General features: G+C 44.2%; 1 protein-coding gene across 1 annotated transcript in view; it reads right to left on the bottom strand.

Annotated features, from left to right (window-relative positions):
• The window catches only part of SLC35F3 (solute carrier family 35 member F3), a 71,502-nt gene that overhangs the window by 34,082 nt on the left and 11,757 nt on the right, over positions 1 to 25,663 (bottom strand). Inside the window, exon 2 of the mRNA XM_075146460.1 lies at positions 18,091 to 18,415. Coding sequence (XP_075002561.1) covers positions 18,091 to 18,415 — 325 coding nt within the window. The remainder of the gene's footprint in view (positions 1 to 18,090; positions 18,416 to 25,663) is intronic.

The raw sequence follows: 25,663 nt of genomic DNA, 5'->3' as shown, positions 1-25,663 counted from the left end.
TCCACCTTCTATTCCTGTGACATGCTTATTCCTTCCTTCATTTTGGAAAATGACCTTGTGATCCTTACTTCCAGGATCACGCTCTGCTTCCAGAGCAGCTGCAGAGACAGCAGTGAAAAATCTGCTCCCTGCTATTAGAGGGCAAAAACACTGTTAGGGCAAAAAGCGCGGGGTGTCCTTGCAGCAGGAGTGAGCTCCTGCTGAAACCTTACAGCTTGCCACCGAGGAGAGAGTGGACTTTACCTAGCCATGATTAATGCCTGCCTTGTGAGCGTGCCTGCTCTGTCTTTTTTTTTAATAACGGATTTATAAAGCCCGTGAGTTGGACTATAATTGTAAAATGGCTTTTCTGGCCTTCTCCCAGATCTGTGGCTCCACAGGCCAGTATCAGAATGTGCTACATAATTTGGATTGGACACCCTTTGGTTGCAGTTCTGGTCAGTGCAATTGCAGCCATATACAACAGATTGCCTGGGAAAAGAAAATGGTTGGGTTTATAGCAGAAAGCATGCGAGGAGGAGGCACAGGGCTGTTCTGAGAGTGGTTAAAAGCAGAGGAGAGGAGCATAGTTAGTTGGCCTGTTTGGTGTGCCTGCAAATCCTTACACATGCATAGCAGGGGGTGTTGAAAAATTTAACAGAATTACTGCTGGGGATGTATCACAGCCTACATATTCTGTAAGCACTTATCTCAGTTTAAGTTCAGACGTAGATTAATTTAACCAGATAACTTGTTGGCGTTATCTGGAAAAGCAGGTTTACATCTTTCTAAGACTCTAAGATTTCTTTTGACGTTGGATTTCATAAATGTCTTTTGGTTAAGCCAGTTCAGCCATGCTGTGCTCAGTGCTGCAAGCTTTCTGGGGGAGCTTCACAGTGACACTTGTCATTTGCCTGCTTCTCACATAGGGCTTCCTTTTTCACTGCCATTAATAGGATCTGGACATCTTACATTATGTTCTGACATGAAAGGGGTGAGATTGCAGCGTTATGTTGGCAGAAAGTGGATCTCAGGCAGAAGAGGAAACAGGCCTTTTGAAAACCCTGGGTTTGTCTTCATCTATAAGCACATTTGCAATTATTTCTCTTCCTCTTCATCTGCCAGGTTGTGCTACTGCATCACATGCTGTGTTTCTTAGGTTCATGGTGAGGTCCATGAAGGGGTGAGAAAAGCATCCCCCCGATGTCCTCATGCTTCTGCCTGACTTTCCCTCGGCAGGTACTGTGGGACCACAGCCCTCCTCCACAGGGCCCCAAACAGCATCTGCAGAAATCAGCAATCACCAGTTAAATGAAAAATAGCAGATTTTAGCAGATATGTGCCTCAACCTTGACTGTAGGCTCTGTGGCACAGGCGCTGTGTTTATTTCCCTGTTGGAAAAGCGCCTAGTGCAAGCTGCTGGTGTGGATCAGGATTTGCTGGATGCTAATTTCATACAAATATTAAGTAATAATGATACTTAAATGGCTCTGTGAGCTAGGCAAAGGAGACACAGGCTTAGATAATGGAGATTTAATCTAGCATGCATGCTAGGAGAGGAAGGGAATTAGAAGTCAATAAATAGAGAACAAAAATACATGAATGAACAGTTCAGCAAGGAAAATGTGTATGGGCTTGAGTTAAGCCAGTGCCGAGCCTAGGAGAAAGAATAAGACAAAGAAGAAGATTAAGGTTAAGTCTCCTCTTATTGCTCACGGCATCTGAAGAATATGTAAGATGATGGATGCGTTAATTAGCTCACTGCATGTCAGTAGCTGAAATAGTTGGTAGGTGGGCTGAGCCATAAACCAAAATATTCCCAGCATGTGAGAGAGGCTGAGCAGGCAGCTTCAAGATTATATGGGAGAAGGGAGCAAACAATGTCAGCTGCCCAACAGGAAAACATGGAATAATACCTTGAAGACACATAGTGGAAAAAAAACCTACCTGATAATTCTTGCTCTTTGGTTTTGATGAAGAGAGTTTTCCCTAATTATAGAGTATAATTTGTGAAATAACAAATAAACTATTATTTTACTAACTCCCCATATCCATGTTTACTCATGTTCATTGACAGAATGGGGTAATTGTGTTTTATGTGAGGCTGTTATTAAAACTTAGAGCATCCCCAGAGATCTTTGAAAATTGAGTTTTACATGTGTTAGGAAACGACTAGCAATCACATTTAATGTACACATAAATCATCCTAGAGAGTAAACCAACAGAGACAAATGATTTGGTGTTGATGAGATTCATTAAATTTATCACAAAGATAATATAAAAAGAATTTGACAAATAATTCATAGACTGCACAAATGAGCAAGCTGCAAGGAATTACTGGATTTCTCCACCTTCACACTGAAATCCTAGGAGGATCATACCAAATTAAAAACATAAATTCATATTCAGGTACCTAACACACTGACTTTTCCAGTGGGCTGAAGACTGTCACCACCCACTGATTTCAAAAGGAATTATGGGTGATCAAATTGGGGTTTTAAAATAGAGGTAGGAAGGCTAAGCACGGTGTCTCTCGCACGGGCATCAGCCATGGTGGGACTGCAGCCCAGGAGAGTTGAAAAGCCTTGCTCAAGGGGAGTTTTGCATTTTGGAAGCGAAGACGGTATCTGCGTACGGCTCTGGAGGAAGGAGTGTTTACCACAAGCTAGGGATTTTTTAAAATTTGTATGTGTAAGGAGAATGAAGAGGGCTGCCGAGGGCATTGGTTTTATACTGAACATGAGTGGGATGGGAAGCGGTGTAAATGGAGGTGAGAGCTCGTCCCGCAGCCCGATCCCCCTGCGCAGCCGGGGCTCTGCCTGGCGTGAGGGCAGCCCGGGGTGGCGGTGGGGGCCGATGACAAGCCAGCCGGGGCAACCTGTGCTGCAATCACTGCCGTGCTTGCGGGCAGGCGAGTGCTGGGGGTGCCTCGTCCCTCCTCCCGGGGCTCCAGCTCTGTTCGTCGGGGTGGAAGGGATTTTCGGAGCAGCACCAGGCAGCGCTTGCAGACAGATGCTTGAGAATAAGCAGCCTTCCTGCTGCGAGCAGGCAGGTGTCAGCTCCCCCAGCAAACAAGCTGGGGCCTGATCCTGGAGACTGTACTTTCCCGCTGAGACCCACAGGGAAAGATACACATTGTGCTAGGGGATTTTTCCACCCCAGTCAAGGGCACAACCTCATATTTACCCTAGAGCTAGAGACCACAACATCTGTGGCTTCATTTTCCTTTCTTTTTCAACAGTTCGTATTTTACAGGAGAACTCCTGATCTGCAGGACACTGTATGAAGACTGTCAAAAGTAAAACAGTCTGTTACCCCTCTGGAATATCCCTGCTCTTGCAGGGTAAAGGGGCTCAGCATGTGTACTCAAATGGTGCATATACACACGCATACATACACAGGCATACATATGTACATAGATACACACACCTACATAGGTACACAACCATAAGGAGACATTTCCAACAGCTTTCACTATGGCTCACCACTCCTTCCAAACGAGTCATTACAGTTTCACCAGTCTTCAGTAAGAGTAGAGAATCCAGCAGCAGGACCTCAAAAATACTACCCAAAATATCCTGACACCTTACCAAGTCTCAGTAACAGAGTCATTCAGAGTCACAGCGCCCTGCTATATCTCTATCCAACTCCCCCGATGTAAAAATCTGGCAAAATCTGGCTCATTTTACTGTAACTCAATGCAAAATCTGGCTCGTTTTACTGTAACTGTGCACTGGGTAAACTGTGTTAAATTTGGCTCTGTCAATACTGCACCTACACAACTAGAATAAAGAGCTTCAGTGGTTGGGCTCAGCCCTTTCTCAAAACTCTGTGACGAAACTGCGAGAGAGAGAGGTTACTCAATAAGCTTAAGCCCTTGAGAGAGAGAAAAATGTACTGAACAGTAGTTCATATTGTTACTAATTTTAGTGTCGCGTCTGAATTTCTTTTCAGATTGTTTCCCAGGAAGAGTGACAAGAGCAGCAATGTGGTTTCACCCTCTGAGGTGAAACTATTTGTTCAGAAACCTGGCAAAGGCGATGCCTGTTTTGCTATCCTACTTTCTTCTGGATCCCTAGCAGCAAGAGTGCCGCTCCTCCGGCAGAGCACTGTTAGCGCAGTGAAGAGATCTGAAGAACCTCATCGATGCAGGTGTGCAAAGCATCTCTGAGGTGTGCAGGGCCCTGCGTGGCTGGGGACACCGGCTTAGTTATCTCCTAGGGTTGCTGGCTACTTTTCCAGTGCTGGAGAGCAACTCAGCTTTGCCGTGCCCATGCCGGGGCTACCCAAGAGGTACAGCCTGCTGAAATCTCACTACAGCGCCAAGGATTTACGAGCTGAAGAACTGCAGGGCGAGCTGACCGTGGGGGAGGCAGGTGGCTCTTTTGCTGAAGGGATCCCACAGCAGGAACGGCAGCTCCTCTGTTCATGAAGAAAGACCAGTGGCACACAGTGGCAGAAAGCAGGTGATCCTGTCATCTAGCTGGAAACGTTTGCCATCCCATTGTAAATCATCTGTGCTTGTGCATTTAGTAGTGCTGGGCTAGAACGAGCAGCTCTAGTCACTGCACGAGAGCATGGGAGAGGCACGAGATGTGCTGCGAAGACTCTAAGGCAGCTATTAGGAATCAGTCAGGCATACTGAGGATGACGGGGACATCAGCATGATTTGTATCAAGTCTAATGGAAAAATCAATTAATTCCTTCTTGGAGAAGTATAAGATAACAAAGGTGCATCAACAATCTTGTCTGGTCAGTGCTGTTTGCGTCTTTAATTGCCAGGAAAAGGGAGCGTACCAGAACATGGAAGTGGTTACAAACCGCATCCCTGTGGAGGAGGGATTGACAGGGAAAGCATGCACTTAAACCAGGACACATCTTTCAGCTGTCTGCATTTTGTCAAGCATGGAGCGACTGTGTTTAAAGCCTTGGGTGAGCTGAGTCCGTGCTAATGAGCTTATCTGCAGGAGCAGGTTAGATCAGCCATGAAAAACCTAATTAAGATGGGCTTGCATCTCACCTACTGCTGCCAGTCCTGCAATATCCTCGGCGTGTCTGTGTTTGTAAGGATGGATCTGCTCAGGCTTTAGCTCTGAGAGAGAAGAGAGGCTCCTGAGGAGGGGAAGCATCTGCTGGAAACCACACGTAGATGTTTATGCCCGTTTGCAGGATGGGGCATGTGTCTCGGCCCTTTTGTGGACCTGACACCATGACAAGCCCTGCCCCTCAGGAAGGAGCGCCATTCAGTATCACTGAAAATCAGTACCGGCACCCCTAAACTCCAGTAATTTAGTTAAATTAATTATTAAAGATACAGAAAATAACACTAGCAAGGAATCAGCAGGGTTTGCTGCTTACTCTCTTTCAATTTGGTTCATAAATGTTGCTGGGGAGCTGGGAGCCAATTTCAGGTGACTTACGCTAGTCCTGATTCTCATCTTCACCGACCCCAGAGCTGCGCCGACATGAGATATTTTTGGTTTGAAAAGAGTGTAAATGAATTGAGAGTTTGGCTCATGGGGTGAGGGCTGGATAAGATGATGACAGAAGGGCTTTATAAACATTTATTATTCAAAATCTCTTCTGCAAACGCAAATACGCCTAGGCAATTATCTCACTTTAGCTGCAGATGGGCAATTTTGATGCAATTATTATGCACCTTCAGTACTACAAAGCTTTCAGTGCCATTCCTTTTGAAAACATCTGAATTAAACAGAATGACAAAACTAATGAACTATTGCATCTTTTTCCTGTCAGCTGCAAAACGTCTAGGTGCCATCAGCATGCTTCATGCAGAGGAGCCGCGTGGTCACGGTTGTTAGCCCAAAGGCATGCAAATGCCAAACACCCGCTGAAGGCAAACCCATCTGTAGCCTTCAGTAGCCGAGTTACTTGAGGAAGGATGATTTGCCATTGCATATTCGGATCATGACATTAGATTGATTCCAGGACATTATTTGTCACCGCTCTTTCAAATTTCCCTAATGAGATGTTTCTATGTGTGCCTAAAATCCGTGGTTATTTACTCTTCTGCGCTAGACAAAGGCTTTTTGGGTAATGAGACTCCAGATACCAGCAGCATAATAGTGGAAAGTGTCTGAAGCCACATTGACAAAGAGAACAGTTTGTTTTTAGCACAATTGCTATGAAGGAAACACATTTGTCTCCAGTTTCTCGAAACTACTCGTCTCTGGCTTCTTGCAGCAAACATATCCGGGAAGCCAGCTGCTATTTTTTTTTTGAATCCTTAAAACAAAACAAAGTTCAAGAAATATAAAGCAGCAGACAACATTTTGCAACTTGCCAGCCAAAAGTAAGGTCCACAGTTAACTATACATATAACTGGTAAGATTTTCAAGAAGAATGTCCTCATTATGATTCCTGTTTACCTAAAAATAAAGCCAATTCGATGCTCACTTTTGAAAAGATCCCAAGAAAATATCTTCCAGCAGTTTGGTAAATTTTATTTGTACATTCACTCATGTTAAGAAACAAATCTGTTAACACATGAAATAGCTGCTGCTGGTATGATTAAATCTTCCCTAGATACCCCCGAGTGACTTGTCTGGACCCCTGTAACTTGGATGGCTCTGCGGCTGCTGAGCTCTGGAATATTCCACGCTAAAAACCTGCAGCAGGCCACAGGACTCAACAGATTAGCAATACTACGCTAAGCACGCTGTCCATTAAAATCATGTAGGATGTACTGATTCAGCTTAGCTCGTAGGAGACCTAAAAGAACGATATCGTTCATGTGAGTATTACGTTTTAGTAGAGCTCATGCAATCTGCTCCCACAACAGGCCACATTTGCCCCATCATCTCGATTCCCAAGCATGCACTAACCACTCTTTCGGGCTCCTCTTGTTTCTCAGACTCCTGACAGCTCAGTTGCACACTGTTAGAAAGCTCTTCCCTTGTTTCGAAAACCTCACTAACTCTGTTTGATGCCACCTAACTCTTTCCTCACCTTCTCCAATCGATACCTGATTTAGCCGACCTTTATCATATCCCCCTACAGTTATCCCTTTTACATGATGAAGAGTACAACTCTACTAAAAAAGCCACGTGGAACTTGGTAAGAGAGAAAGTAACGGTATTAGAGGAATTACCTGGAACTACAGAAGAGCACGGTTGTTTAAGTTGTTTGAAAAATCTGTGAAATAGATAAAGCTCTTTGTTAAATGCTATAAGACTTTCAGAGGGTTGGCCTTAATTGCTAAAAATTTCAAGAGCAAGTGCAGGTCTGCAGGTGCGTTAATGGAAGGCAGCTGATCATTTGGCTGTATGTCACTGTATCCTCTTCTGGGATACTATTTTTCAAGATGAAGTTCTTCTACTTCAGTTCTCAAGAATCAAAAGATACTTTTTAAAAAATAACGTGGGGAAGTAGGGTAAATTTCAGCCTGGTCAAAGCCTGAGTTCTCCTCTGAAAGAAAGAAAGATGAAACACATCTAGATAGTTATTAACTTTATATTTTTAATATTCACCGAGCCAGACCCTTCTCTGATAGAAATCAGCACGTTGTCATGGGACTCAGTGGAGCTCTGCCAGCTAGGGTCAAGTGCTGACTGGACCCATCACATTTAATATAGAGAACTTCATAAAATACTGAAAATGCTAGGTGAAAATTTGTTTGATTATTAAAAATAAGTTAAGCAGAAACACTTTATAGTGGGTTAATACAATTTTTTTTTTAAATTTCAAGGTTAATAAAAAATAAATCAAATCCTCAGGGTTTGAATCAACATGTTCTTGCCTGAGGACAGAAAAATATTTTAGGTGGCTCTGGCAAAAAGGAGCAAACAGCAGCAGAACGGGTACCATTCATGCCAACGTATTCTGGTACGTGTAATTTTGGGGTATCTAGAGACAGCACATTTAAAGATGCAATAAAGTACACATAAATTTAAATAATAATAGTTATGTCTCATTCAGTGTCTGCAGATCACTAACCATTACAAAATAAAAAAGTAGATATGATGTGGCTCTGCATTGAGCAGGTTGGACTAGAGATCTCCCTCCCCAAGTCCCCAGCAGCCAGAATGACTCCGTGTTTCTACGACCTGATGTTCAGGATATCATGGTGAGATGGTCTAACAACAGCACCATTTGTTAAATGGTGAAAATATCAGACAGCATTACAGAGCTGTAGCTTCGTTTTTATCCTAGGTAGTATTAAGAGGTACTGAAATTAGAGGTGCAATTCTTGCTATTTTCTAGTGTGCTATTTAATGGGAGAGCTTTTCATTGCTGAAAAATCATCTTTCTGTACTTGGAAATCTGTATGTACTCCAGCTGAAAGCATAATAAGCCAGACTAGTAAAGAAAGCTGCAGATTCAGTGCAGAAAAAGCAGGATACAATTTTCAGTTGGCCTGGCTGGCCTCTACAATAGACACAGTGAAGAGAATTAAGTTAAAAAAACCCAGTATTTTGGTGAAGCAAAACATTTTTTAGATGCAATGCAAGGGCAAATACCAGATGACACAGAGGAACAGAATCCTCCTGTAGCAAATGGACCTGGACTCACACCACCCAAGGGCGCCTCATGCTAGCAATGTACTATACGAAGGTTAATACCGCTTTGTTGCTGAAGGGACGTTCTCAATGACTTGAGATCCCCAGGGTTTAACATTTGAGTCTGCTGAAACAGATGGGGATGCCATCCTTCGCATAAGGCTTCCAGAGGCCCATTCCCCCTGGGGGATTCTGAACGTTTTACCAAGGCAGTGGAAGGTTTTCAAAGATACGAAGGAAACGTTGCAGCAGTCTCTACGTGTTCGCGAAATAAGCAGCTTCAGCAAACAAGTAAACAATCCCCCAGCTCCAAAGAGAAGGAATGCAATTTATAAATTAACAAACCATGAGCAAACGAAACCAGCTCCACGTGGGGAAGCGCTCGTTGGAGATATGGGGAACAGGGAACAGATGAGGTGGCCACAGTGGACTTGGTTAGTGTAGGCTTGCTGAGGACAAGAGACCCAAATGATGTGGCAATGACCATAAAGGCCATAAAGTAAATGAGGCTCTTTCCTTTAAACTGGCTGAGTTTTAGCCCTGACCCCAAGGACTGACAAACAGACCAACAGGAGGGTTGTTTCTTTTTCACAGCTAGGCTGAAGAGAAGCGGCCTTCACTAACTGCCAAGCCAAAGCAGGCGAATGAGGTAACAAAACCAGATTTTGTTTGTCTGCTCCATTTTGGATCAGATTCTCTGGAGGGAAACTACCATTTAGAAAGGCGTTTTAGCACTGGAAACACAGAAATGGTTGTACATGGGTGTGCCAGTACATATATGAACCTGTCTAGCCATCAGCTCATGTCTTACCATTGTTTCCCTCCAAAAAAATCTATGGATGTTCGCAGACATTATTTAACTGCTCAACAGGGTTTTTCAATTTCTGAAGCCCTGTTCATGAACGTATGCTGCTGCCAACCTTCACCTTTGGCTATTTCTCCCTTTTTACCAGCTATAGCTTTGATTAACAAGCAAGGGTGGCCAGCTCCCGCAGACCCGGACTGAACAGGATCTTCAGCTAGGTACCTCTGCATTTTTATAAGGCTGCCTTTTCTTACAAACACAAACAATCCTGGGAAATCTGGACACGGTCCATAACCACTAGGCAGCTGGACAAAAAGGTTTTTTCCACTTCTGTAGTACTGCCAGCCTCCAACACTTCTCATTGTATCATCCGACTTTATTGAGAGCTGTTAATTATAGCTATGAAGCCTGTTACCATACAGGCACTTTCCTTTTTTAAAGCAGCTTTAAAGGTAGCTGCCTTCAAGATATTTTGACACAGATCTGGGCTGAAAAAAAATGCAGAATTCCTTATCACTCCCTCCTGAGTTTTGTTGTTCATGTTGCTGTTGTAAACAACATGGGAGAACCTATCTAGGATAGTCCCTGTTTAATAAGTTTGTGCACTGGGTGTCGAGATACTTCATATGATGACCGAGGTGAAACACCTCCTGCAAAAGGACCAGCTGGGAACTCTGTCTTTTTTCATGTTACGATGACTGGAAAAACAGCATATCCATGCTCACCTCAGCTTTCTGCTTCTTTCCCACACAGTAAACATGACCACACACTCTTTTCCCAGTCCCTTTTTTCCTCTGCCAGCCATAAAATGCAGTTACTTTTTTGTTTGTGCAGGTCATGCCTGGAGGCAGGGAAGGGAGGAGTTGACCCTTGAGGTCTCTTCAATCTGACTGGCTTTGGTTCCACAGTCTCAGCCCGTGCAGAGGGATCAGCATGGGTAGGATCAGTATAAGTGGATTTGCTGTTGAGGTGTCCTGGGAAAAGCCCTCGCAGTGTGGAAGCTTGGCAGCTACTAACCAGAGGAAGAGCCCGTTAATGAAGTGCAGTTTAACTACTGACCAGAGATCGTTCAGTGATGCAAGACATGACATTTTTTTCCAAGCAAAAGCCATTACATAAACATATTGTTTCATAGCACATGCCCTGTCTGCAGGTAACAAGAACAATTCTCTTTCTAGTCCTTGCCTCAAGCACCGTTACCTCATAGGAGGCATATAATGTAATTATTTTAGAGCATCTGTTCAAGCCACAGCAGAGAAGACAAAAGTAATGGAACAACAAGACAAAATTACAGGACACCACTTAATTCAATCATCCTTGGAATGATTTTGCAAACCAGGCTCAAAATTAAAGAACACGTGTTTCTCCTGATCAGGTAGTACCCAATTTTTATTCTCAATTAGCATTCCCAAAAGCCCGGAAGCCCAGAAGAGGTGATCCTCAACAGATGAAGGATCTTCAGATTAACAGAAAGCTTTTCACTGGGCATGAATGTTAAGCTCTTTTCAGAACATCATGGTCCGAATTACAAACGCAATCTCCAAGTATAAACTGGGATGCTAAATTAGAAGGGACTGGTTTCCCAAAGAAGGAACCATGACCATTTTCTCACAGAAGCTAAGACACGAGCTCTCAAAGGCAGTGTTAGCTACCTGAATAGAAGGAATTAGCAAACTAGTCAAACGGAAGTTTAAAGAAATTCTCTTAAAGGTGTTTTCAGGAGATGTAAAAGCTGGGGTAGGTTTAGAAAGGGAGGTAAGCATAAAAATGCCACCTTATGTGCCCAAGACCCATATACAGACTTTGTATGGTGAGAGCTACCTCCAGAGAAGTTAGGGCTCAGGCATTAATTTTAGGGCATTCGGCCAGCCACTCACATCATCAGCCCCATGTAGGTACCAAGCTCCCATACCATGCATCTGAGGAACAAAAAACCCACCACCTTCAACATGGGTCCAGGAGCAGTTTTTTAAGCTTTCCAACGGAAAACATCAAGAGGGAGTGCCACCTCAACTCCAGTTCGGCACTTAACTCTGGGATGGTGGAGGGCTCCCACTAACAGCTAAAGTTGGGCAAACAGACTTTCTCTTTCTCCTCAGCCTTTCCTGCTGCTTACCTTACATGCCTCACGTTTGTGTCTCCTCTATAGGTGTTTGCTCTCCCTGTGCATTTTAGGAGGAAACCGGGCATTCAGCTCCAAGCTGGCAGTGCTGCAATATGCAATGTGGCACTGAGGAGCCAGCTGTGGCAAATTTCCTTGCTAATCTAAGCCCTGGTACTGTCTTCAGTGTGTAGAAAAGACTTCCGTGAACAGAAGGCTACTCTAGAAATACTCTGGAGCTGGAGGACTACTTATTTTCTCAAGAACAGGCAGTCTGTAGTACATATTTTTATCAGCTGGCTGAGAAAATTTTGTTTCAGGAGCCGTGAAGAGCAGAAAACCATGACATTAATCTTTAATCACCTAAGAAAACGTCTCCCCAAGGAAGCAGCTGAAATGACAACTTACGTGATAATTTGGCAATAACACAGCATAGCTGTATTATGTCAAGGCAGCAGCGAGGAGCCACCTCCAGAACTCCCATGGGAGTCCTAGCCCACGTCCCATGGGGACACACTTTCCTTTTCAAAAAGAAAGAGACAGCAGCTACCACAGGTTTCATCAGGAGTAATTATTTACCTTTGAGAAACAGAAGTTAACAACCGCATCACCCTGAGCTCTGTGGCTTGGGCTTCAGCTGAGCTAAGCCCAAATGAACGCTCCATGCCCTAGCTTGATGCTGTATGCCCAGCAGGTTGGACATCGGACAGACGCCCACCAGCACTGCCCCTACCACAAACACCACGTTGTTCCAACAGAAGGCTTCACCACTACTGCTACTTGCTAATAATACAATTTGGCCTTGTATTCAGCTAGAACCCCTGGAAGAAAAGTGCCGATTCAGTGAAAACAGTCTGAGACGCGATACCACGGCTCATCAATAACACATCACCAACAACAGTTCAGACATCTGCAGGAGAGATATCGATGACCACGAGTATGATAAACCTCTTGCACAATATCCACATCTTCTTTTAATTAATTGCTTCGATACCAAGCACAAAGGTAAGTCCTGACAGACTGCTGTAGAGATCAAACTGATTTAATTTGGAATTACTCCTGGCTTGTATCCATCATCTAACTCGGGTAAGAATCAGATGCTGTATCTTTTAATTTCAAGGGTTCCTTTTGTTCTTTGGTTGTTGTTTTTTTTCCCCCAACAAGCTAATGGGAACTTGAATTGTAAAGTGATTTTATTTTGAGGAACACAAAGTAAATAGGTATTATTTTAAGGCTAATGTACTGAATTAGACAAATAGAGTTTATAAACTGAAGTTTTTTGAAAGAAAACATGCTTCATTGGGTGACATTTGCTAAAAACACTTGCATTCATCATGTCTTGATGCCTTCGTACCTTATTTATGACTCTGTTAATGCTGTCTGCTCTGGTGGTGAAGTTCCCACCTAAGTAGCAATATAAATCAGTAGGATGCCAAAAGTCAACCACAATGCAACATTTTAGTGCTGCTGGGTAAGAGAGAATCATGAATACAAAATGCTGAAAATCAATAGTAAAAAAGCAGCCAGTCATGCCAAGTCAGGCTCTGACCTTCTTCCCCTTTAGAGTTTCATCGTGGCCAGGCGGGTGGTTACCAGCACTGCACGTCTGGGTTCTCTGCCTGCTGCAGAAGAGGAGGGCAGTGCCCGTGGTGCAGCGAGTTGCACTTTCGTATGAGTCAGGATCAAACTAATGGACCCAACTCCTGGAATTACTGGGGATGCCGGGCTAGTGCCTCGTCTCCTCCATGCTAGCAGAAATACATGTGCGTGCTGGTTTTGGCTGGGATAGAGTTAATTTTCTCCATAGTAGCTACTATGGGGCTATGTTTCGGATTTGTGCTGGAAACAGAGTTGATAACACAGGGATGTTTTCGTTACTGCTGAGCAGTGCTTACACAGAGCCAAGGCCTTTTCTGCTCCTCACCCCACCCCACCAGCGAGTAGGCTGGGGGTGCACAAGAAGTTGGGAGGGGACACAGCCGGGACAGCTGACCCCAACTGACCAAAGGGATATTCCATACCGTATAATGTCACGCTTAGCATATAAAGCTGGGGGAAGAAGAAGGAAGGGGGTCACGTTCAGAGTGATGGCGTTTGTCTTCCCAAGTAACCGTTAGGCGTCATGGGGCCCTGCTTTCCTGGAGGTGGCTGAACACCTGCCTGCCGATGGGAAGGAGTGAATGGATTCCTTGGTTTGCTTTACTTGCGTGTGCGACTTTTGCTCTACCTATTAAACTGTCTTTATCTCAGCCCACGAGTTTTCTCACTTTCACCCTTCCGATTCTCCCCCCCGTCCCACTGTGAGGGGAGTGAGCGAGCGGCTGTGTGGGGCTTAGTTGCCAGATGACACATTTAGAAACTGGCCCACATTCTCCTCGACGTCATGCGAAGCTATGGCACTGATAATTTCTGGCCACTGAAGAGCTAAGTCTCAATTTGAGCCCATATGCATATAAAGCAAAAGTGACTCTTGTGAAGTTAGTATGTTGGTAAATTAGAGTAAGTGAGATCTACTACATTAGTCCTCTATCATTGCTGCCCCCAGTATTTTGGTTCAGTTTCAAAGAAATAACTATACTTTGGTGTTACCTGCAACTTTTTTCTTTCTTTTCAAAGAAAAATCTTCAAATTCTGAAAGATTAGTGGCAGTATAGAGGGGGGCAGTATAGAGACAAAACTCTGTTTCAGTGAAAAAGAACATGTTAAAACATGTTCAAATGTGGTTGTAGGTCAGTGCAGGTACGTGCGACGATTCTTTCATTCACCCAACACATCAGGTCTAGCCAAGGTTATGGAAGAGATTTAGTTTTAGCTTCTGGTGTTTTCTTTAGGCCTAACCCTTTATGAAATAAAAATCAAGATCTAAATGATAAACAAATAAATAAATAATCACGCAAACCATTCTGGAAAGTCCTGCCCTTTCCTTCTCAAAAAATCGTTTGATAAGACCGTACCATCAAGATAAGCAAGCTTTCTGAGGTATTCCTCTGCTAAAATGTGAACACAATCCTCTGTTATTCCCCCAGTTGGCACACATGGAGTCAACCTTTATAAAAGGTGTGTTTTGTCCTGCCTAGAGATACACAAAGCTAAGCAATATCTTACAGAGATTTTAATTTAATCTTTCATGTAGTCAGGGAGCTTTAAGCTCTAGTGCTTTTCATTTATGTTACCTCATAAATTAATAATGTAGGTATGACGGAGGGTAGCTCATCAGATTAAATGTGTCATTTTATAAAGCAGTTTGGAAGCAAGAAGTATGAAGCCAAAATGAAGTAGTCTTAAATGATCCATTAGGCGCATAAATCATTACATGTGTTATTTCTGGACTGGACAGTGGTTGAAATGAATGATAATTTAGTTACTGTAATTTTATTTTAAGCTAGTGAGCATTTGCACAAGGAGTAAGAGAGCGGCGCTGACCCTGGAGTGCTCTTCAGTAGCCTGCCAGAGCTCTCTGCGTCACTTCCCACACACGCAGTCCCGTGCCAAGGGCGGGTGGCACCCTTGGTAGCGAGTGTGGGACAAGTTCTCCCTGAGCGGTCTACACTTGGGCGCAACTCTGGCATTTGATGGAGCTGCACAGGGAGCCTAGAACAGTTTGGACGTGAATGCATGAGTTTTGGTTTACTTTGAAGAGTGACTCTCTCCCCGTGCTGTGGACACAACTGATAGCCTAATTCAGCTTAAACAGAAAGTTCCTTACCATGAAATATGGGTCAATCAGAAATCCTTCATACTTTACATTATGGGCTAATACTCAAAATCTTATGAAGAAACTGAATAAACCTCCTCTTAAATTTAATGTGCTACTATAAAATTTTGATGGCAAATCTATTACAATTATATGTGCTATAAAATGGGAAAAAAAATCTGTGCAGCTTTAAACTGGTTTGTGTCCACGACAGGTATGTTCTTTTGTGAGACTACAAAACATACAAATTCATATATTTACGCCATATATACATGCTGGTACAATACAACAGGAATTAAAACCATAATAAACCATATAATCTGTACAGGAGAGACTATATATCTATTCACTGTTCCTACATTTTATGATCCCTCTTTTGTATATTTTTTCCTGATGGTTGCTGTTCTTCCATGCTCTTTAGCTGTATAGCGAGGTACCCCAAAGCACGCCTGCTGGCTCAGGCCCCACGAAGCCGCCCGCGGAGGAAGGGGCGGTGTGAAGGCACTGCCTGTGCCACGGTGAGGGGAGGCTGAGCTGCCCAGCCCTGCTGAGGAGGAGGCGGCTGCGCAGGTGTCCTTGGGGAGCTTTGCTGCCAAAAAAAATAGGTGCCTGTGGATTTTAGCAACCTGTGTAGGCGAGATCTAAGAATCCCTTCTTTTACTATCTCACTGCTAAGGTGACTTAGATGTCGTATTTCCACCTTCTCCCACTACCACCTTTTCATTTATCTCATTGCAAATTCCTGCCAGAGAGCTTAGATAGTATATAAAATATAAATGAAGGTGATGGGTAAAAGAAGCAGCAAGTGATTAAGCGAGTTGCTTGTTAGTTCCAGGTCAGAACTGTCTTATTTTAACTATCCAGAAGCCCATGCAATGCCTCCCTAACATGTCCAACTGTGCCTGGAGTGCAAGCTTTCCTGAAGATGGTAATGCCTCGTACAGAGCTGCAAAGTCTCTGTATCTCTCTCCCTCTATATACATACATATATATATAAAATATGCAAAAATGGGGAATAATTAAGAGGGGATACTGGAACTCAGTGATTGGGTTTTCAGATGTACGTGCATGTGACGTCTCAGCCATAATGGAGCAGGCAGATGAACAGTAATTCTTTTTACAGTAATCCTTAGTGCAGGACCACTGAAAGGTCCCAGTGTAGATAGCGGACATGCTGAAGCAGACACTACATAAACACATGGTAAGGGACAGTCCTCCCTCTGAAGGACTGTCTCATCCAAACGAACAGAGAGAACAAGGAAATCAGGTCTGTAGTGACTTGCTCAAAGCCACAAAACAAATCTGCAGCAAAGCTAGGAACCAAAGCCATACCTCCAAATGCTCAAGTCTACTCTGGCACCAATAAAAAACTGCAAATTAACCCTATTCAGTCTGCTGGTCAGACACACAAATGCATATATTTTACTAAGCCTGCTGCAAGCTTACTTGTAACGATGTCCCCCTGCATCCCAAACAGGCTGCAGGGCTTGCACCTGCTGTTCAACTCAGCCATCATTTAATTAAATGGAAGACATAAAACTACCAACCATATCAATTAACTGCAGCAACAAAGAGTATAATGCTCTGGTTTTAACCCCAGGGATCTGGCGAACCACAACTGCTCACCCCAGAATTCAACAGTATTTAAAACATTATCTGAGAGCAGCTGGAAAGAAAAATACTTTAAAAACAAAGAAACGAAAAGGTAGTTGTTTTGGGCTAGCATTTGTTATTGTTTTTAGATTAAACTGTTGCTTTCTCCAACCTCCACGCTTCTCTCATCTCTGAAGCAACCATATTTGCTGCGGAGTAAACAACAAATACAAACTGAAGACTGAAGTGCAGGAAACATGGCATGTAATGAAAATGCCTTTAAAACTTCTGGATGCTGCTCTAGGACCTGCAGTGAGCAGTGAAACTCCTTTATCTGCAGCCCCCGAATGATTTAGAAGATGAAGAAACTGTAACGATGGCTAAGCAGCAGAACTTCAGCATTGATAACGTTAACCTTAGCCATCTGAGGTAGCGCATTGCCCGAGTACCCTGGTTTCTCAGATATTTTTCCGTAGTGAGTTTCCACCTTGCTGCTGCACAGCTGGAAGCTGAGAAATGTGTACTTCTTACTGTTTACCTTCTCAGCTACTTCATTAAAAGGCTGTGAGCCCCACTGTGTAACAGAAGGGGAAAACGTTGTTCACATCCTTCCATGTATCGGGGAAGCTCTCTGACGTGGGACATCTTGATGGCTGAGTCATCCCACCTGTCCCAGACACCTCTCAGGCCAAAACGAGATGCGATGAAGGAGCGCTCAGCCAGAGGCAGTCCTTCAAGCAGCCAGAGCACCCTCAGCCCCTCACGGAGGATGGGCACCCAGGGTTCTCCATGAACGCTGCAGGCTTTGTGTGCTTGGCTTGCTGTAAAGACAAGGTGTGCTGAGGACAAAGTGCTGCCTTTAGTTATGACCGCGCTTCCTCCCGGAAATAAACACATCAGCTTGAGTTTAACTGGGATCAGAGCTTGGCCTTTGATGTCAGGGGCATAATGCCAGGAAAATACTGCAATACTTTTTACTTGGCTATTCAAGGCACTGCACTAGTCCCGAGTTTGGAAAAGAAAAGCTTACTTAGCTTACTCGGAGATTGCCATAAAAGTCAGCTGTGGGTAGAGGAAGAAGATATTAATCAAAAAATAATGTTCACAGAGGTTTGAACAGAAAACTCTTGAGAAGCAATTGCAGAAAATGCGGACTTTCATTACGTGACTTGTAAGTATCGGAAATAAACCTGGATTTCTTACTGTTGGAGTGAAATTGTATTAAGAACAATAACATACCACCTAGCACAGCACACAGAATGAATTCAGAACATCCTTTAGCAAACGTGAAGAGGAAAGCAAATGCAAGTTTGATTTAACTGGCTGATCTGAATAAAATGTCCGCTACAGGTAGAGCAGCATGCAAGAGCCACAGGAGAAAAAACAAAAGCTCCCATACCTGTATCTTTGCTTTGGAGACTGCTTTTCAGCTGACTTAAAAACATGTCCAAGATAATACAAAGGAAAGAATAAAAAGTTCCAGTTTGTTGCAAACCACGTTAGAGTGAAGGGTGCATCGAATTTCTTAAAGGTCAGTTTTGCTAGCTGGGTTGAACCTGACCAGGAGGAGCAGACACCCAGGACCACGGCCACACCCCAGAAAATCTTCTTGAGTTGAGTCACGGAGCATTTCCAGCAACAGCGGTTCACCCTTCCACCGCCTTCCGCCCCGGCTTGCATCTGTGCTTCGGCTGGGGCTGGAGACTCCCGGGAGCGCTCATCCCCTGGGGAGAAGAAAACACTTACTTAGGCTTACTAAGAAAATCCAGGCTGCATTTTAGTTTTCAAATCTGAGGCCCTTCTGAAATCACGTGGAGCTTTACCAGCAAAAAAACCCCACCAGATCTTGACACAAAATGTCCTTCGTTTTTAGATCATTGCAAAGCCTCTGGTTCAACTGAGGCATAATTACAAAGCAAGTAATAATTATCACCTCTAGATTTAGAAGCCACTGGGTAAAATGGAAATGAAAATTACATGTTGCTCTGATGTACATAGAAAGCCTTAACACACCACTTAAACTGATGCTGTTAGGATGTGTAAATGAATGAAAAATATAGCATTGAGTTTAATAAAGCAGCAAAGGGGATTACAACAACACTTGGAATTGTTATTGTCTTGGAAAATGTGGAATTGAGCAGCTTATGGAATATGGTGTTTCTTAAAAGGAGAGAGGTGACAATGCATTTAATCTTGACGTTAAGCACGATCACTGCAATGTAAGTAGCACGATTAATACTGAACCGGGATTGCCAAGTATTTCAGTGATCCCTAGCAAAACAGCTCTCCTGAGGCTGTAACCAGATGGCAAAAATTAGACCAACCCACAGGCTGCCCTGAAGAGCATCTCAGACTAGGCAACCCTAACTTTTTTTAGCTTGAGTCCTGTACCAAATGTGACGCAGCACATGGACTGGAACTTTGCCCCGGTATAACTGAGCCTGGGATGCTGCTGGAAAGCCCAGTTTCACACATGCCTTATTGCTGACCCGGTGTCCAGGGTCCCAAAGCAGCGGCGGCTCCTCAGCCACGCACCCGAGCACCCATCAGCCCAGTTACAGGCACTATACAAACCAGGCGATAATTTTTAAAGACGGCATCTGCTGTATGTCTGGTTTCAAATCAGCTGCATGACAGCCATCAAAACCTCCTTCGGGCTTATGTTTCCAAAAATGTGTCTCTTTCACATATTAGAGCACTTGGTTTAATGAAAAGATAATTTCTCTCCTAAAATACCTTGCCCCTTTACTTACATCCTTAAACGTGAATTGTCATAGCCCTGCTATCCTGCCACTATCAGCAGATACTGTATCCAGCTTGTGAATGAATGAGCAAAGTGAGGTTAGGTGATTCAGTTCCCACTGAGATCAAAACGCGCTGCCAGACCTCAGCAGCGGGCCACTGCCTCAAGGGCTTTCACCTGCCTTCCTTAAATTCACCCCATTTAACATCCGCTAAAGCTGTCAGTCACCCGCAAGCGACACTGAGCAGTGATTTCTGTTAAAGGCTGACTTCAGTTTAGTTGGTCCATTCACTTGAAGGAGGATGTAATAGTAATTCATGTTGAAAGCCAGGAACCTACAACTTCAAAAGTGTCCAGAGGTCATTGCATGCATTCAAAAGTGAAAAGAGAAATATAAGTACAGCCAGGACAATGAGAGACTCTATTATTGCCAAACATTTATATATGTTCAAGGCAGACTAAGAGAGATCTGCACATAAAAAATCCTTCCTTATCTTGGTGAGAATCAGTATTTGGAATAGAAAATCTCTTAAAGCTTCTTATTTCAGGTTAACCTAAATTTGTATTTACGTGAGCGAATACATTATTAAAAAAAGTTTTATTCCGATGCAGAGAACTATTTAATTACTTCTTTACAGATAAGAAATGCATGACCTGAGCTAAGAGTACCATTGGTTGGCTTAGTAAAGCTGTATTTTGTAATGGGAAAAACCGTGGCGTCTGTTTGATATCCTGAAATCTAAAAAGAATGTACAGCAGCAAAGGTATAAATGTCTAGTCTTTTTGAGCAGATTTAAGAGAGATGGGGATGTTGCTGATCTCTCCACTCATTTCAGTTTTCAATATAAGATTGTGTGGGCAGCTTCCCACGTAATGGAAGATGCACCATCAGGCCAATGAATTATCCAAAGTTAACGTGGCTTTGTATCAAACATATAAGGGAAAGGTTACAAGCTACCTGCTAAATGTTAGAAGAAGCTAGAATTAAAAAAAAGGCTGCCTGTGAACCCTTAGCTCATTCAAAATAATTTAAATACATTTTCTTTACATCATTGCTTGTAACTAATGTTTCTTGCCTCACTCGCTGCACAGACTGGTCAGGGTTCAGTTTACCGAACAACGGTACATTCATTTCTTTTAACTTAACTCATTTCTTTTAACAGGCAGCTGCCAGCGCTCTCTTTGCCGTCCACCACACAAGTCCTGCAATGATTACTGAATTTTTCCTTTCCTCTCAAGCTTTTCTACTGGGCGTTGTCACTGCAACATCAAACACTTCACTAACGAACTCTGGCATCCTTCCCATGGACCACAGGGAGAGCTGGGCACAGAAAAAACGAATCCAGGCAGTCAGGGTGCCAAGCGAGAGCTTAGGAGGGGTTTGTGCCACTGTGTCAATGCAGGGAAGAGCCTTCCTCCACTCACAGTTTGCATCTCTGAAACTACTTGGAGAGATAGGCAAAAATGTTCCTCCTGCTAGCAGACAGCTAGCAGTGTACCCGCTGATCCCGTCTCCTCTGCAGTTATTCCCCCAGGAAGCAGGAAACTGGGATTTAAACCCCTCCTGCTGAATATATTTAACACTAGGGAACATGCCTTAAGCCACTAGGGCATATGATATCCCAAGATGAGTAGGTGCTCTGAATCACAACACTGAAGCTGTGTTATTTTTTCTAAAATAAGAATTGATCACTGAGACAGCAAGATAACATGTCTGGCCCTCTGGCCCAGTAGTCTCGGCAATCACTGAAAAGGGGGAAAATCACAACTATACCATCTGATGCGCCAGACTTTCAATATAAAATAATGCAGTGTTTGGTGGACGCTCCACAACAGACACTGTGGTGAGGATCTTCTCCCCACCAAAGGCTGAAGCCGCCCACTCTGCTCCCCCTTGTACTGCGCACATACTCATGAGCCACCAGTTCATTTGGACAGCTTGCATGAATATCACTGCCTTTTAACTCTATTCCATGGCAATTACTTCCTATCAAATAAAGCTAAACTTTACTGACGTTTTCTCTGCTCCCTAGGCAAAATTACTTGTCCAGGTACATTTAATTTTGTGTTAAATACACCAATAGAAACATTCACTTTCAGCAAAAGACAATATTGCATGTATCACTTCTAAAGTGATCTTGCAGCTCAAGGCTTAAATTTCTAGGGATGCTCATTCTTTGGATGCATTTACATGCTGGATGGAGTAAGAACTTATCCCAGGCATGATGGGTTTCATGATGATGGGCCCCATATTTTGGGGTAAAATTCACTGTCCTGGTGATTAACAGTTACAAGCTGAGACTTGTAGTATCTGTCAGTGAAACTGTACCGTGCCCTCATGATTTCCTGTGCTGCTGGAGGGCTAGATGTCAAACGGGCACAGCCTTTTCCAGTGGATGTGGCACTGTCCTGAAGGATACCTGGGACGTAATCTGCCCCCAAAAGCCAGATTGTCTTTGGAAGTGGTGGACGCTACAGACGATATACACCCATGCGGCCTCATCCTCTCATTTACTGTGCTGGGGACTCGCCTGCCAGCTAGCACGCGTAACACCCAGTGCTGTACCTTTCCCTGCCCAGTCTCTGTGTCCCCATGGGGACATTTTCCTCACCCAAACTGCAGGTGCACAGATGGGGTGACATCAAACCCACACACGGATGAGAAGCTCCTCACTCTTTTTCCAACACTGCACAAAGGCCAGCTGGCAACAGAATACACATGAATTTAAAGATGGCAAAATGTCTTTTCAGAACGGATGAGGCCAGACATTAAAGAATTTTATTTCTGGACATCCTCGTCCAGACTTTTAATGGATTTCTTCCATTGCTCCTTGCAGCAGACTGCTCTGTATGCTACTGTATCCCCCAAAAGAAGAAATCAAGATGCTGACATAGAGGAAAATGCCTATCTTTCTTTAATAATTTTGGCTTTTCATTCTCCCTTCTGTTCATTCATTCTCCTGTTTCATAAATCCCAACTGGAACCACTCCTCCTCCCTCCCTTTCAGCCATGGCGTTCAGTCTCTGCCATGGCGTTCAGAAGCAAAGGAAGGAAAACACCTCCAACGCTACTGCCAATGCCATTACTCACGGGGATCCCCAACCCCAGAAAACAGCCATCCTTTTGTTTCCTCCATTATGGGTGAGACCCCTCGCAGCTGACTTCAGATACCTGTGGTAGGGACATCTGTACCTGAGCTACTCACTCCAGAGTCCTGGCTGAGGCCATGGAGAAAAACAGGCACTGGAAGGCACTACACACCCCACATAAGGTAGATGCCTTAGATGATGTGCCCTTTCTTACTGTCTACAGATGCCTGCACTGGGTAAGAGAAAATCCAGAGGTAACACCTTTAAATAGCCTGTCCAGACCGCTTCAAAAGTGCTTTAAGGCTTAAGACTCCTATGCACAGCTAGCCAGTTAAAGGCTTACCATAGGAGCACACCGTACCTCACTGTATATGTTAAAAATATGATACTGATAAAAACCACGGGTGGCATTCATCTTCTCAGTTTGAGACGTCTGCTGTGCAGACTTGTATATCTGAGACAGTCATTTACACTTTTTGCATAGTTAGTAGACAGAAAAAAGACATTTCCATAGTACAATTTATCTCCTCCTAAAGTAGACAATTAAAACAAGCCAGATGAATCACCCTCTCCAAGTGCTTGTTTCTCTCCACCAGCTCTAAACAGTCTGGGGCGATAAGCTCAGAAGTAGGTGTCTCTAGTGTAGGTGTCTGCAGCTGGGTGAGATGAGCCCCACCTCTCCACCGCTGCTGTCAGGAACAAAGAGTAAAGCCACCGCAGACAGCACTGGTAGGCTCGGAGCTGGGCCCCGCCACACAAACATATTTAGCTGTCACCAATGAACTGCTTTAGCTCTTGCCACCTCGTCAGCAAATGAGTGGAAGAAGTACTACAAAAGTGCCAGGTGCCCGCGCCAACCCTTCAGAGTGAGAAAGTGACCCTCACAGAGTAAGGTCCTGCCTATAGGGACTGAAACATGTGCCTAATGATAATGCACAACTCTGACAGCTTCTCCAGGCTATGAATGTGCTTCAACGTAAGCATATTCTTAAACAGCTCTTTAAATCAGGCTTCTGGAAAAAATTCTGACAAAAGAAAGAATCCTCACAGGTCTCTGTGACAACTACAGATGAGCCATTCTCAAGGCATTTCCATTTTGCCAGCCTCTCAAATGTTTTGTAGCTGCTTGGGCATTGCACAAGTTTGTAAAGCTTGCAAAACTTCTAATTGCTTATCATAAATAGGGGAGAAGGAGCTGAGGTAAGTCCTGTAAGACAGCGCCTGACCCTCAGCATGGTCAGAGCTCTAGAAACCCGTGACATGCAGGGGGACTGGAGCTGGACACTACACAAGGTATATTCTCACAACCTTGAATGCTGTGTGACTTCCTCTTCACCCAATAATTACTACACAGAGAGATCAGTGGGAGACCATTAGTTCCAACACAATTACTTACCAGTTACAAATCTAAGAACACACATGATGACTTCTGGTGGTGGTTTTCTGGACATATGATACTATTTGCCTCAGTAGCAGACTCCCAAACTCCTCAAAGTGTTTTTATCCCATTCCTGTCTACCACACTAGCTATGCATTATTTAGGTGTCCAGGATTTTTGAGCTAAGCTGTTAAAAAAAGCTGAGGCATCATCCTGTGAAGAGAAGATGAAGTGCCAAATCCACAGTGATTTACGTCTCTAATTGCCACTGCAGTTGCCTAAATCTGAAATGATATTTATTCAGATATGTTGCCCAGGCATTTTCTTCACCGTTGGTCAGGTTGAAGAATGAGGTCTTAGGGACTCATTTGTCACCTGGCAGATCACCCAGTGACGCTCCTTTCGCAGGTCATCCTGATTAGCTGGTTTTAAGGAACTGTTAATATTTCATTTCATTTCGGAAGCCAGTAATCTCCTTGTATCAACCTTTCCAAAGGCCTATGCCTCTGCTGCACAGAACAGTAATGAGAACACGCACAGCCTAACTTCTGCATCAAGGGACGTTCCCTCCTTCTCCAAATTGGCTTTAGCTTTGCCAAGGCTTCTTGTATCAGCTGTATCCTCCTCCCAACCCCACTAGAGCTCCTCAGATACCAATGAATCTGTTCCTGGGCATGCCTAAGCATCATGACTCCTAAGCAGATTTGTGCCTTTCTTACACCCAGACCCTCTCAGCATTCAAAGACACATTTGAGAGTTTCCATCTCTCCAGACTCTCAGAGAGTCATCTCCAAGAAATATTTCCATTCTGTATTTGAAGCAGTCATTGGAACAAGGCCTAGAGCCTCACTTTTTTTCCTCTGGGCAAATGACCTCCTCACTTCACGCTTTCCCAATAAATAAGGATGTCTTCTATTCTGAGCAGACCAGCTTTGCTGATATCTGAGTTCCCCTGGCCTTGGAAGGCCTGCGGATTAGAGCACCCACCTGGGCAGATGGGATCCCTGCTTCTTCTAGCACAGGGGGTGGGAGGCTGCTCTACGCGCTGAGCTCCTGAAGAGGAGCACACACTCCACCTCCACTTTTTGAAGGAAAGGGTTCAGCCACTTAGCTGCCAACTCGACTCTGAAACAGAGCCGTAAGTGCTAGAGAGAATGAGCAATAGCGAGGAACGGGCATCTTAGCACGGCATAAAGCACAGGACTTTGCTCGGCGTTACCTACCGGGCAAGCTAGATGATTCATCCTGCAGCCCCCCGGTGTCCTTTGACGGGGGTCAACAGGCACATTGATAAAGGAGATGCACTTTCTCCTTCCAGGTTTTTAAGAGGCTTCTGACAAAATCCCACTCCAAAGGGCCTTAGAGAAAACAAGCAGCCAGGGAAGGTGCTGGAATGGATAAGAGGCTCAGTACAAGATAGGAAAACCAGTGAGGAGTAAATACAGCAACGGGGGAAGTAGCTGAAGCTCTGCAGAACTCTGCTCTGGGACCTGCACTCTTCACCATAACCACAGGTAACGGGAGCAAGGGGGCGAGCAATGAGATGACAAAGTTTCCTAACGACATGAAGTTAGGCAGGTCAGCAGGGCTAAGGACCAGCTGCGAGGGATGTCAGGCTACGTGACTGGGTGGTAAATCAGCAGATGGAGAAATGTGCCGATAAAGAGGTGCAGGTGGGAGTAAATAATTCACATGCTGCACACGCAGCGATGGGCTCTGGCCATTGCCACCAGGGATCCTCAGCCCTTCACAGGCTGCTCC

This window comes from Calonectris borealis, chromosome 3 (genome assembly GCF_964195595.1).
Source record: "Calonectris borealis chromosome 3, bCalBor7.hap1.2, whole genome shotgun sequence".
NCBI classification, from domain to species: domain Eukaryota; kingdom Metazoa; phylum Chordata; class Aves; order Procellariiformes; family Procellariidae; genus Calonectris; species Calonectris borealis.
This window is presented reverse-complemented; position numbering and strand designations above follow the sequence as displayed.